General features: G+C 44.0%; 1 protein-coding gene across 1 annotated transcript in view; it reads left to right on the top strand.

Annotated features, from left to right (window-relative positions):
* LOC126091092 (tyrosine kinase receptor Cad96Ca) overlaps positions 1-13,060 on the top strand; it is a 481,814-nt gene that overhangs the window by 402,522 nt on the left and 66,232 nt on the right. The window contains exon 7 of the mRNA XM_049907035.1: positions 1,925-2,077. Within this exon, the coding sequence (XP_049762992.1) occupies positions 1,925-2,077 (153 nt within the window). The remainder of the gene's footprint in view (positions 1-1,924; positions 2,078-13,060) is intronic.

The raw sequence follows: 13,060 nt of genomic DNA, 5'->3' as shown, positions 1-13,060 counted from the left end.
TATAGTGATCGAGAACGCCATTTTCAAAGACAACTGCAAGCGTTTGAGCTGGAAAGGCAAGTTTCTTGGGATAACAGGAATTCTACGTCTCAACACCGTCTCTCCTTTGGCCCTGCCGATGATGACAGTGGCTCGCATAACCTGGTGTCGCCACTCTGTGATGCATAACCTGGTGCCGTCACACAATGTTAGTGCAACGAGGCAAATTGAAATGCAAAGAGAAAAAATAAGTCAGTATTCAAGAATTACGATAATATCACAATCCAATGCACTTGCAAAACATTCTATGTGCTGCGAAATATTTTCATGCGCATACGTTACATTGTTGCAGAGCTTAGTGATGGTTTTATTCCATAGGAATGCTTCTGCTGTCCTATACTTATGTATGTACTTATTTCAAATGTCGAAACAGTTACAAACTAATCCCTACGGTAAACTTAATGCATTTATTTGCTAGTTCACGTTCGTGGATTACTTGAGTCACGTTACCCATCCCACTGGAAAAGTAGTCACGTCGATCGTTACAACGGAAATTCTTTTTTTTCCCCCGGAATAAAAGGTAGCCCATCTGTTAATTCAAGGTGTAAGCTTTTCCATAGCAAGTTCATCCAAATCCATCCATCCTTTTCAGCGTGAAGGAGTAACAGACTTAGTCCACACATACTTAATGCATTTATAACACGTACTGACAAGCCAAAACATTACAGTCACTTCCCACCGCTGCGTTGGATGCCACCTCCTGGCGTTGCGAGCACGGGACGCGATAACGAAAGTAAGTGAACGACGGGGGATCACTCTAGCGCAGATATGGGCTGCAAACGGGAAAATCCATTGAGATAAGCGACTTCGACGAAGACAGATTATTATTACGCAGAACCTGGGAACGAGTATCTCGAAAACGGCGAAGTTGGTCGAATGCGCTTTTGTAGTGACACCTACGGAAGGAAGTAGAAAGACAGTGAAACTATCGCTAGGAACTAAATGGTTGGAAGTCCACGACTCTTCACAGATCGTGGGGTTCGGAGGCTCCTCTCCTGTGTAAAGTAGGATAGATAGTAATCTGCAGCATTTCTGCCGAAAGAGCACAAAGCTGGTTCACGCACAAGTGTTCAGAACACACCGTAGGTCGTACATTGTTGAACATGGAGCTCCATAACAGACCGCCCCACGTGTTCACATGTTGACCCAACAATATCGTCAGTTACGACTACAGTGGGTAGAGGACCATGGGCATTCGACCATCGATCTAGGGAAATGTGTCGAATCTTCGGGTGGGAGCAGTATTATGCTATGGGAGACATTCTCCTGTACAATCGAAGACACACTGACAGATGCGAATTACCTGCAATCCCTTCATGCGATGTCGCTTCCAGCAGTATAATTGTCTGTGTATCGGAGCCAGAAACGTGGTACAGTGGTTTGAGGAGGGTTACAGTAAACCCACGTTGATGTCTCGAAAACCAAATTCGCCTGATGTAGATCCTATGGAACCCATCTGGGTCACTACCTGGAGCCATCACTGCGTAAACAAATCAGCGGCCCATTATTTTAGGCACATTACATGATATGTGCGTAGACATCTAATGCCACATACCTTCACATCCTACCAACAAACCGTCGGATCCCTGATAAGCAGAATCAGTGATGCATTTCGTTCTAAAGACGGGCAAACAGGCTGTTAAGCAGGTGGTCATTATGTTTCGGCTCGCAAGTGCATCTGGGAATTCTATTCGGCTGCTGTGTGTCATACACTTTGGTTACCCTAAATCGTGTATGTCCAATGCCAGAATGTCCCTCTGGAGAAAGAAAAAAAACCGAATTATCATCCCCATCCGCTCGCAATCTTATTTTGTGCTCAATCTTTAATAACGTCATCGTGGATCGGATGTTAAACCCTAAACTTCTTTTTAACATTTCCTTGCAGGTCGTGAAGGCCCCACTGTGGTGGCAGTGAAGACCCTGAAGGAGAACGCGACGGAGAAGGAACGAGCGGACCTGGTCCAGGAGCTGCAGGTGATGAAGATGCTGGAGCCACACCCTAACGTCGTGCGGCTGCTCGGCTGCTGCACGGAGAAAGGTGAGCAGTGTGCTGCGTTCTACCTCAGTCCTAGAGTGTGTCTCGTGTGGTTTACTGCACAGTTTGAATGCTTTCGTACCGGCGTTATTACTACATGATGTCAGCTGCTGAAGTTCGTCTATATTACATTAAAAGAACTGCACTCAGATGTACAAGGGGGATTGCGATTATTATTGGCAGGCGGGTAGATGGTACGAAATGATTTACACTTTCAGCTTTGAAGGACCAACATGTATTGCGCTACACGACCACAAAACATACATGTAAGATGGTGTCGGGCCTGCTTGGTTGTGGATGTGATGATTCAGACCCCACGGCATGTCTCAAACGTGGTCCTGCGATACTCATCCCACGTCGCTTGCACGTCAGCTCTCAGATCCCACAGACTAGTGGGTGGAAATGAGGTCTTGATGACACATTCTCGATGGGAGAGAGACCAGGTCATGCGGCTGGCCATGGCTGCAAGGCACCCTCGGGTGGTGGTAGCAGTATGAGGACGAGTGTTGTCCTGGAATGTTGCTTAAAATCCGTCTTGATTGCAAAAAATTTTTTTTTTATTATTCATATGACCGGTTTCGGTTCATTCAGAACCATCTTCAGATCTGATATTTCAGTTACAGGAGTAACCCGTCCAAATCCAGCAACTTTCACATGCTACGTCACATGATGATGTTGCTGGATTTGGACGGGTTACTCCTGTAACTGAAATATCAGGTCTGAAGATGGTTCTGAATGAACCGAAACCGGTCATATGAATAATAAAAAAAATTTTTTTTTGCAATCAAGACGGATTTTAAGCAACATTATAAAATCACTGATTGCTGTTATCCCATAAGACATTATGTCTGTTTTTGCAAAATGTTGTCCTGGAATACGGCATGGAAGTGGGCACTGGGAATGACAGAGGCATCAGTTTCAGTACCGCCTCCAAGTACAGGGCGGCCGTCACGGAGCACCACAGGATATCGGTCTTCACGCCATAACACTAGACTGGCGAAACGTCTGATGGGAAAACCACAAACTATTGTTTGCGACGCTCTTCACAGCACCTCTAGACACGTGCCCAGTGGTCGTTGCCTCTAAGCTAGAAGCAGGACTCGTCACTAAACATAATCCTCTGCCAGTCTGCAGGGCCCCATGTCCATCGTTGCCGACACCAGGCGATGCGGCGTCCTTCGCTTCACATAACAGCCTAGCAATGATACGATCACTTATGGAATGTTGCACAAATGGCGAGGCAGCCTACAGAGTGGTCATTAAGGTTGCCGTTGGATCTGTTTGCGTATGGCACACAATCCGTCGGTGCTTGCTCCTTGAGGTGCGCCGGCCGTTGTGGCCGAGCGGTTCTAGGCGCTTCAGTCCGGAACCGGGCGCATGCTACGGTTGCAGTTTCGAACCCTGCCTCGGGCATGGATGTGTGTGACGTCCTTACGGTAGTTGGGTTTAAGTAGTTCTAAGTCTAGGGGACTGATGATCTCAGATGGTTGCTTGGTTCTGGGGAAGGAGACCAGACAGCGAGGTCATCGGTCTCATCGGATTAGGGAAGGACGGGGAAGGAAGTCGGCCGTGCCCTTTGAAAGGAACCATCCCGGCATTTGCCTGGAGCGATTTAGGGAAATCACGAAAAACCTAAATCAGGATGGCCGGAAGCGGGATTGAACCGTCGTCCTCCCGAATGCGAGTCCAGTGTCTAAAATCTCTGATGTTAAGTGCCATAGTCTTGAGGTGGGTGTCGGATGTCCAGACTCCAGACGTCGTGCATGCACACCTTCCTGTATCCATAGCCGCGTAACAAAGGGCAATGCTGATGTCTTTATGACCGGTGTGGTGCACAATACGATGACGCGGTCATCCAGTCTCCTGCAGCTCCACGATGAAGCTCCTCTCGAACTCATCTAGCTGAGCATCGAACATGTCGCCTGGACATAGTGTACCACCCAGGTGATGCTCCAGTAACACTGTTGTATTGACTGCCACGGCCGTTTGGAACCCTCTGTGATATGTTTCTGACATTGCCAGACTGGGTGCGATCTGTAGTATACTGAACTCCGAAGCTCACTAGTGAAGTACAGGGTGATCACAAAGTCTTGCCCTGATTATAACGGTATATTACAGAATAACCGTTTGACGTAATAATTTACATCTGATGCCGTTGCATAGGTTAGTGTTACTAGTTTTTTTTTAAGACCACGTAAGTTAGTAAACCTCAAAGTGTGCTCCCTTGGTACCTCGGAGAATGTCGAGACGATATTCCAGTTCCCGCCAAGTTTTTCTTAACATGTGTGTCACAGTACCCACAGCGGCTTTGAAACGTCCCCTCAGAAAAATTATAAATGACTGCTTAAACTGACACACAATATTTTTAGCGCAATGCAATCTGACTTTCAGTAATCCCTACAAGAGAACGGCCCTGACGAACATTAACCTATACGTTTCACAAATCACTTACCTCACAAAAATCTTCGTTGCTCGAACTACTGCAATAACGCGAGCGCCACTACTGCCAGCTGAATAAAAGATTCAAACTACTGAAGGCACTAACTACTGATAGGCATAGTTAGCAAATGAAAGATTTTCATAGAGAACAAACAATGTATTTACCTTAATAGTGTTCGAAAGTCATAAGTTATAAATCGTTCCATGACATCCAATCTTACAAATTTACGGTCTAAACTCTCTAAACTCCGCCATCTCTCTCCCCACATCCACCACTGCTGGCGGCTCACCTCCAACTGCGCAACGCTACGCGCTGTTAACAGCCAACTGCCCAACACTACAATAGCAAACAATAATGAAAACCAGCCACAGGCTGCACACAACACAGTCAGTGATTTTCATATAGAGTGCTACATGGCGTTACCAACATGAAAACCTAAACAGTCTACTTACAGCTTGTACCCTAGCCTTCAGTTCGTCAACGTCAGCAACTGGTGTGACGAAGGCTCTGTCCTTGATATAGCCCCAGAAAAAAAGGTCAAGGGGCGTAAGGTGGATTGGAAGGAACGGTCCAACACACTGGCCACCCCGCTCTCCAGACATTACGCTCCTTGGCTTTTTTTCTGGGGCTATATCAGGGACAGAGTCTTCGTCACACCAGTTGCTGACGTCGACGAACTGAAGGCTAGGATACAAGCTGCTGTGGGTACTGTGACAGAACACATGTTAAGAAACACCTGGCGGGAACTGGAATACCGCCTCGACATTCTCCGAGCTACCAAGGGAACACACGTTGAGGCTTAATAACGTAAGTGGTCTTGAAAAAAAACTGGTAACACTAACGTATGTAACGGCATCAAATGTAACTTATTATGTCAAACGGTTATTCTGTTATAAATTTATATTCTGGGCAAGACTTTTTGCTCAACGTGTATCTATTTACATAACTGATTTCGGTAAGATTATGTTACCATTCTCGGTCCTTCAACTTGTATGAATTGTTAAGTTGAAGATCCAAAGATGGTAACGTAGTTTTACCGGAGTCGGTCGTCTAAACAAATACTTTACTAGCGATCTTGGCTGTTTGGAGTTTTTCCGGAGTTCTACTTCACGGCCCCACCCATGGTTTCCAAGCGAGCGGCTGACAGTGCAAGAGTAATCATCGCTATGGCTGATGCTGTACAACATAACCACCCAGTCTGCATGGCCATGTCCTTCTGGGTGCAGCTCTTTTTACGATAATCAGTGTATATTGATACAGAGGTTGTTAGGATGATGATGATGCTTGGTTTGGGGGCCGTTCAACTGCGCGGTTATCAGCGCCCGTACAAATTCCCAACCTTTGCTCAGCCCAAATTCGCCACTATCATGCATGAGCATGAAATGATGACAACACAAACACCCAGCCATCTCGAGGCAGGTGAAAATTCCTGACCCCGCCGGAGATCGAACACGGGACCCCGTGCTCGGGAAGCGAGAACGCGACCGCGAGACCACGAGCTGCGGACAGAGAGAGATTGTTAGGGATGGAGCGTGAAAAGCAATGAACGTCGTTCATTAGCATTAGCAACTAGCAACAATACTGTTACCACACAATTTTACTGAAATGAAATGAGCTTAATTTTGTTCATTTGAAACTGTCTTCATTAGCAGCAGGACCATAGTTACTGAAGCGATTTGTAAATTTGCATTTACAGTTTCAATCGGATGTGATTGTTTTTGTGATGAGGATGTGATTGTTTTTGTGATGACTGACCAACGCGCAGCTGCGCCGATAGGCCGATGACGACATTAAGATGGTGGTGATTGCAGCCTTAGGGAACGACAATGGATGACGGTCAAACTGATCTAACGGGAATAAGGGCATTTTAACACCTTCAAACGTGTTAAGAACTTGAAAATATCACAAGAACTTTGGAAAATAGGGCTTTAAATCGGAGACGTAAATGTTACTATGAAGTGGGCAGTCCTACGGAAAAAGTTTGTCAGGACATATTCATTGGCTCTGGCTATTCAGAATCAAACTACACTTACAACAGAACCTCGCACCCGGGCTACGCTACAGCTCTGCCCATCTAGATAACAAAAATGCAATGGCGCCACTGTCCAAAGGTGATCGATAGTATCGTCAACACACTAGTAATAACAATCCGACTTCTGGGAAAGAATAGAGTGGAGCAAACGGCAAATTCGTGGTTAGAGTCAGAAACTGAGACCTGCACAGATGGTTCAAATGGTAGGGCAATGGATAAAGAAAACGTATTTGCGAGAGGAAGGTGACAGTAAACAATGATAGGAACCATCGTAATTTCGATAGATCACCATCTCAATTAACACAACACATTCCAAACTAAAAATACGATATACATCTACAACTTAGACGTAAAGACAGAAACGTCGCAGTTATCCCCTTTAGCTCGAGTGGTTAACTAGACTCAGTAATTCACTACGAGAAAAGTATTTTCTCTAACAACATTTCGCCCACATGTGTAAACAGCTGAATCTCAAGTCATGGCGGAACGAAAGCAGAATACGCTCCTTTATAATAATTAGGAACAAATCATTTCGTAGTGCAATGTGCTCGCATGTTACTGTTCGTTCGATAACGCGCGAGATCATTGTGGCAGCAGCAACCATGTTTACCTTCTCTCATTGTCTTCTAAGAACCTTCAAAAACTCTTTATAAGCAGTAACGGTAATGAAAGAAATAAACAAATTGAGTATTCTGTATAGTAATATCACAAGCACAAATACAGCTGAAAAGCGGGGCCGTTGTGTCGCCTCCGATGTTGATGAATGGTCTTCCACGACAGTCGCCTGAATCACGGAAAACCGATGTCAGTTTGGTCGGGAGGGAACTTTAAATATTTTCCTCCAGTATTTCAATGCTGCATCATTTTTTTCATTGTGTGGCTCTCAGTACCTTAATAGGAAACGATAGTTTTTCTTACATCGCGATTCAAAATGGAACGTTATGTGCGGTTAAATAAGTTTGAAGCTTTAACTTGCGTAAGTTTACATTCACTGCTGAAGCGTGAAAGCCAGTTTTGGTCAATACTTCATTGAGAAAGCAAGCGTTCTTAGCTATCTCCGTAACTTATATTATGCAACACATTGAAATTGGGCTTGTAGTTTCTGTTCTGTAACATACGTGGCAGCACGAAGTTCTCGGAGTTCTTAATCTACCACTTTCATGTGTATTGTTGATAAACTATTTCCTTTCTTAGAAATATACGCTGTTTTGCTATATCAATCGTCATAAGAATTTAATAACAACTTAGTTCTATGTTTACAATTCGGACAGGAATGAGAAAGTCGAAGTTTCTATCTCTGTTAATAGTAAGTATTCCAACGGCCCACCACAGTAATGATGATTTATAAAGGAAGGAAGTAACTTTACAAAAATTATAAATCAGAGGTACGGCAAGTAAAAGCGTATAATAACAGTTGTTTAACAAATGATTTAGGTAAAAATTTTATGAAAACGTGTTTATAAACCCTACTGCCCATCATGAAACCTTGAACGCCCCCTAGAGGGCGATGGGGACCAGGTTGACAACCACTGTTCTATAGCATCCGAGAAAGATACGAGGTTCCTACGTACCGTATAATTAAACCGCTTCTGGTCACGTGGTTTTTCGAAAGCTTTGCCTTCCCCGTAGAGGCCAGCCGCCTTCTATATGTAATAAAGTTGCTGCCTCTGGATCACGGGGTCCCGGGTTCGATTTGCAGCGGGGTCGGGGATTTTCTCCGCCCGGGGACTGGGTGTTTGTGTCGATCATCTCATCATCATTCAAGACGTGGCGAGACTGGAAATGGAAAGATTGGGAACTTCTACGGGCGCCGATGACCACGATGTTGAGCACTCCACAAAACATCATCATCATCATCATCATCATCTACGTAATAAGATATTGCAATGGCTGTGTTATTTCGAATTACGGTGCAATGGTCCTTCGGACAGGCATGCATGCATGCATACATGGTAGAACGAACATTGCACTGTAGTTCTGAAAAACCCAGTGCATGTCCGAACGAACATTGCACCGCAGTTCTGGAAAATTCAGGCACTGCAATATCGTATTTATCCGCCGACACCGAGCTAGCGACTTTCAAGTAAACTGTCTCCGCTGTACGGGGATATAAATAATGGATGTACGAGTACAGGTTGTTGACACATGGTTGACGACATACGGGAATTTGGGTCTGGCCGTGAGTCGTATTCGGGTAGCCAAATAGTATGGCGACCGCTCACCATAGGCGGGAAATCCGGGATCGAGTCCCGGTCAGCTAAAAATTTTCATTGTCATTCCATTACACAGGTGTTCTTTACCCATCTTCGCAACTGCGAATACATTTAACGTATTCTCTACGTAAATCTCTGAGCATGCCTGCATCACGCGACGTCCTGTATGCAGTGTATGCAGTACACTTGGTGGAAATTTAAGAAAGGTATTAAACTGAACTTAACATTAAAATTGGGGACCATGAAGTAGGCGTAGTGAAGGAATTCTGCTACCTTGAAAGCAGAGTAACATTTGAGAGGTGAAGTGAAGACGACCAAAAGTTTAGCAGAAGCATGCCTTGCTGAAAGAATTTTCTAGTTTCAAACAGTGGCCGTAATTTGAGGAAAAAATTTCTGAGAATATACGCTTCGGGCTCAGCGTTGAATCGAAGAGAATAGTGGACTGTGGGAACAGCGACAGAAAAGAATAGAAGCATCTTACTTACTTGCATGTCTGAAAGAACAGACACTGCTCGCGATCCACAGCTGTGAGAAATAATTCGAAATTAAGTAGCTGATGCGAATTGCTTGATATCAGTTGTGTTAGGCGCATCGAACCCCTTACGGCAAGTGAAAGTGACAGATTAAGAGATAACGAAAGAGATTTATGCGTGTAAGGTAAAGAGTCCTTCTCTCGAAATTTTCTTCCTTCATACCCCCTCTTTGTTATCACAGACGACGTATGGTTCAAATGACTCTGAGCACTATAGGACTTAACATTTGAGGTCGTCAGTCCCCTAGAACTTAGAACTACTTAAACCTAACTAACGTGAGGACATCACACACATCCATGCCCGAGGCAGGATTCCAATATGCGACCGTAGCGGTCGCGGGGTTCCAGACTGTAGCGCCTAGAACCGCTCGACCACTCCGGCCGGCCGCGTTCTGCCGACGGCAGTTGTAAAATGAAAAAGTTACCGTTAACTTGAAAACTATCAAATCTAGATGCCTATAACAGTTTCCACAACGAAACGTTGTCTAGAAACCTGGCAGAAAATCCAAAGAGATTCTGGTCGTATGTGAAGTATGTTAGCGGCAAGAAACAATCAAAGCCTTCTCTGCGCGATAGCAATGGAGATACTATCGAAGACGGTGCGCCAAAGCAGAGTTACTAAACGCAGTCTTCCGAAATGCTTTCACAAAAAAAGACGAAGTAAATATTGCGGAATTCGAATTAAGAACAGCTGCCAACAAGAGTAACTGCATGGGGGCTAAATTAAAATTAAATATGAATGCAAATATTTTTAGTAGCTGTATGTCCGATTACGCTGTTTCGTAAACGGCTGGCCCTGACAACTAATTGTTACGCTATCTGACTGCATAGAATGACAACAAAGAATGTAAGAAAATTTCTGTTAACACAATTAACTAATTAAGTCCCCAGCAACTATAAAATCTACGAATCCAACAAAGCACAAGTGTAGCTGTTCTGTATGTGGTAGTATGACTCAACGCACATCTGGCACGGTTCTTCTTCAACAAGACAAGAATTTTTAAATATCATTTATACTGACGTGATAAAAGAAAATTAGAAATACTATAATTGTGCAAGAAAACCAAAATTACACTCTAATACAAGAACACAAGCCAGATGCTTTGTTGACTGAACCTGTAATGACACATTATTCAGGACACACAAATAAATAGACAACATAATATTTATTACCTTCATATACGAGTATATTGACGAAAAGCACTCTGACCATTACAATATCTCCATTGGAATAACATCTGCGCTCTCTCCCATCACATAGCTGCATAAAACATCGAACAAACACTCACTACTACCCCATCTCATTCCAACTTCAGCTACAAGCAGTGTCCACCACAACTTCTCGGCAAGAACTGCCTGTCGCTGCGTCTCAATAATCACTGCCAGTGGAGGCGGCGGAACAATACTCTCTGGCGCGATTTTTGGCGCTGTGGCTCAGTGTAGCCACCTTTCATAACATAGAAGTAAATATCCTAGGAGTAGTGAAGCAACTTAAATGACTTAATAAAAGCAAGTCTTCTGGTTCAGACTGTATACCAATTAGGTTCCTTTCGGAGAATGCTGATGCATTAGCTCCATACTTAACAATCATATACAACAGTTCGCTCGACGAAACATCCGTACCCAAAGACTGGAAAAATGCACAGGTCACATCAATATTCAAGAAAGGTAGTTGAATAATCCACTAAATTATAGGCCCATATCGTTAACGTCGATATGCAGCAGGAGTTTAGAATATATATTGTGTTCGAACGTTATGAATTACCTCGAAGAAAACTGTCTTTGACACACAGTCAACATGGGTTTAGAAAACATCGTTCCTGTGAAACACAACTAGCTCTTTATTCACATGAAGTGCTATTGACAAGGGATTTCAGATCTATTCCCTCTTTCTGGATTTCCGGAAGGCTTTTGACACTGTACCACATAAGCGGCCTGTATTGAAATTGCGTGCATGTGGAATATCGTCTCAGTTCTCGTATGACTGGATTTGTGATCTCCTGTCAGAGAGGTCACAGTTCGTAGTAATTGACGGAAAGTCGTCGAGAAAACAGAAATGATTTCTGGCGTTCCCCAAGGTAGTGTTATAGGCCCTTTGCTGTTCCTTATCTATGTAAACCATTTGGGAGACATTCTGAGCAGTCGTCTTCGGTTGTCTACAGACGACGCTGTCGTTTATCGACTAATAAAGTCATCAGAAAATCAAAACAAAATGCAGAACGATTTACAAGAAAATATCTGAAGGCCGGCCGGGGTGGCCGAGCGGTTCTAGGCGATACAGTCTGGAGCCGCGCATCCGCTACGGTCGCAGGTTCGAATCCTGCCTCGGGCATGGATGTGTGTGATGTCCTTAGGTTAGTTAGGTTTAAGTAGTTCTAAGTTCTAGGGGACTGATGAGGTTAGAAGTTAAGTCCCATAGTGCTCAGAGCCAGCCAAAATATCTGAGTGGTGAGAAAAGTGGCAGTTGACCCTGAATAAAGTGTGAGGTCATCCGCATGAGTGCTAAAAGGAACTTGTCAAAATTCGGTTACCCGATAAATCAATCTATTCTAAAAGCTGTAAATTCAACTAAACACCTGTTGTTGTTGTGGTCTTCAGTCCTGAGACTGGTTTGATGCAGCTCTCCATGCTACCCTATCCTGTGCAAGTTTCTTCATCTCCCAGTACCTACTGCAACCTACATCCTTCTGAATCTGCTTAGTGTATTCATCTCTTGGTCTCCCTCTACGATTTTTACCCACCACGCTGCCCTCCAATCCTAAATTTGTGATCCCTTGATGCCTCAGAACATGTCCTACCAACCGATCCCTTCTTCTAGTCAAGTTGTGCCACAGGCTCCTCTTCTCCCCAATTCTATTCAATACCTCCTCATTAGTTATGTGATCTATCCATCTAATCTTCAGCATTCTTATGTAGCGCCACATTTTGAAAGCTTCTATTCTCTTCCTGTCCAAACTATTTATCGTCCATGTTTCACTTCCATACATGGCTACACTCCATACAAATACTTTCAGAAACGACTTCGTGACACTTAAATCTATACTCGATGTTAACAAATTTCTCTTCTTCAGAAACGCTTTCCTTGCCCTCAAGTGTTCCAATATTTCTACGGAATCCGAACTGATCTTCTCCGAGGTCGGCTTCTACCAGTTTTTCCATTCGTCCGTAAAGAATTAGTGTTAGTATTTTGCAGCTGTAATAGTTCGGTAATTTTCACATCTGTCATCACCTGCTTTCTTTGGGATTGGAATTATTATATTCTTCTTGAAGTCGGAGGGTACTTCGCCTGTCTCATACATCTTTCTCACCAGATGGTAGAGTTTTGTCAGGTCTGGCTCTCCCAAGGCCGTCAGTAGTTCTAATGTAATGTTGTCTACTCCCGGGGCCTTGTTTCGACTCATGTCTTTCAGTGCTCTGTCAAACTCTTCACGCAGTATCGTATCTCCCACTTCCTCTTCATCTACAATCTCTTCCATCTCCATAATATTGTCCTCAAGTACATCTCCCTTGTATAGACTCTCTATATACTCCTTCCATCTTTCTGCTTTCCCTTCTTTGGTTAGAACTGGGTTTCCATCTGAGCTCTTGATATTCATACAAGTGGTTCTCTTTTCTCCAAAGGTCTCTTTAATTTTCCTGTAGGCAGTATCTATCTTACCTCTAGTGAGATAAGCCTCTACACCCTTACATTTGTCCTCTAGCCATCGCTGCTTAGCCATTTTGCACTTCGTGTCGATATCATTTTTGAGACGTTTGTATTCCTTTTTGC

This window comes from Schistocerca cancellata, chromosome 1 (genome assembly GCF_023864275.1).
Source record: "Schistocerca cancellata isolate TAMUIC-IGC-003103 chromosome 1, iqSchCanc2.1, whole genome shotgun sequence".
NCBI lineage: Eukaryota > Metazoa > Arthropoda > Insecta > Orthoptera > Acrididae > Schistocerca > Schistocerca cancellata.
The sequence above is the reverse complement of the archived record's forward strand: the minus strand, read 5'-3'. Positions and strand labels throughout refer to the sequence as shown.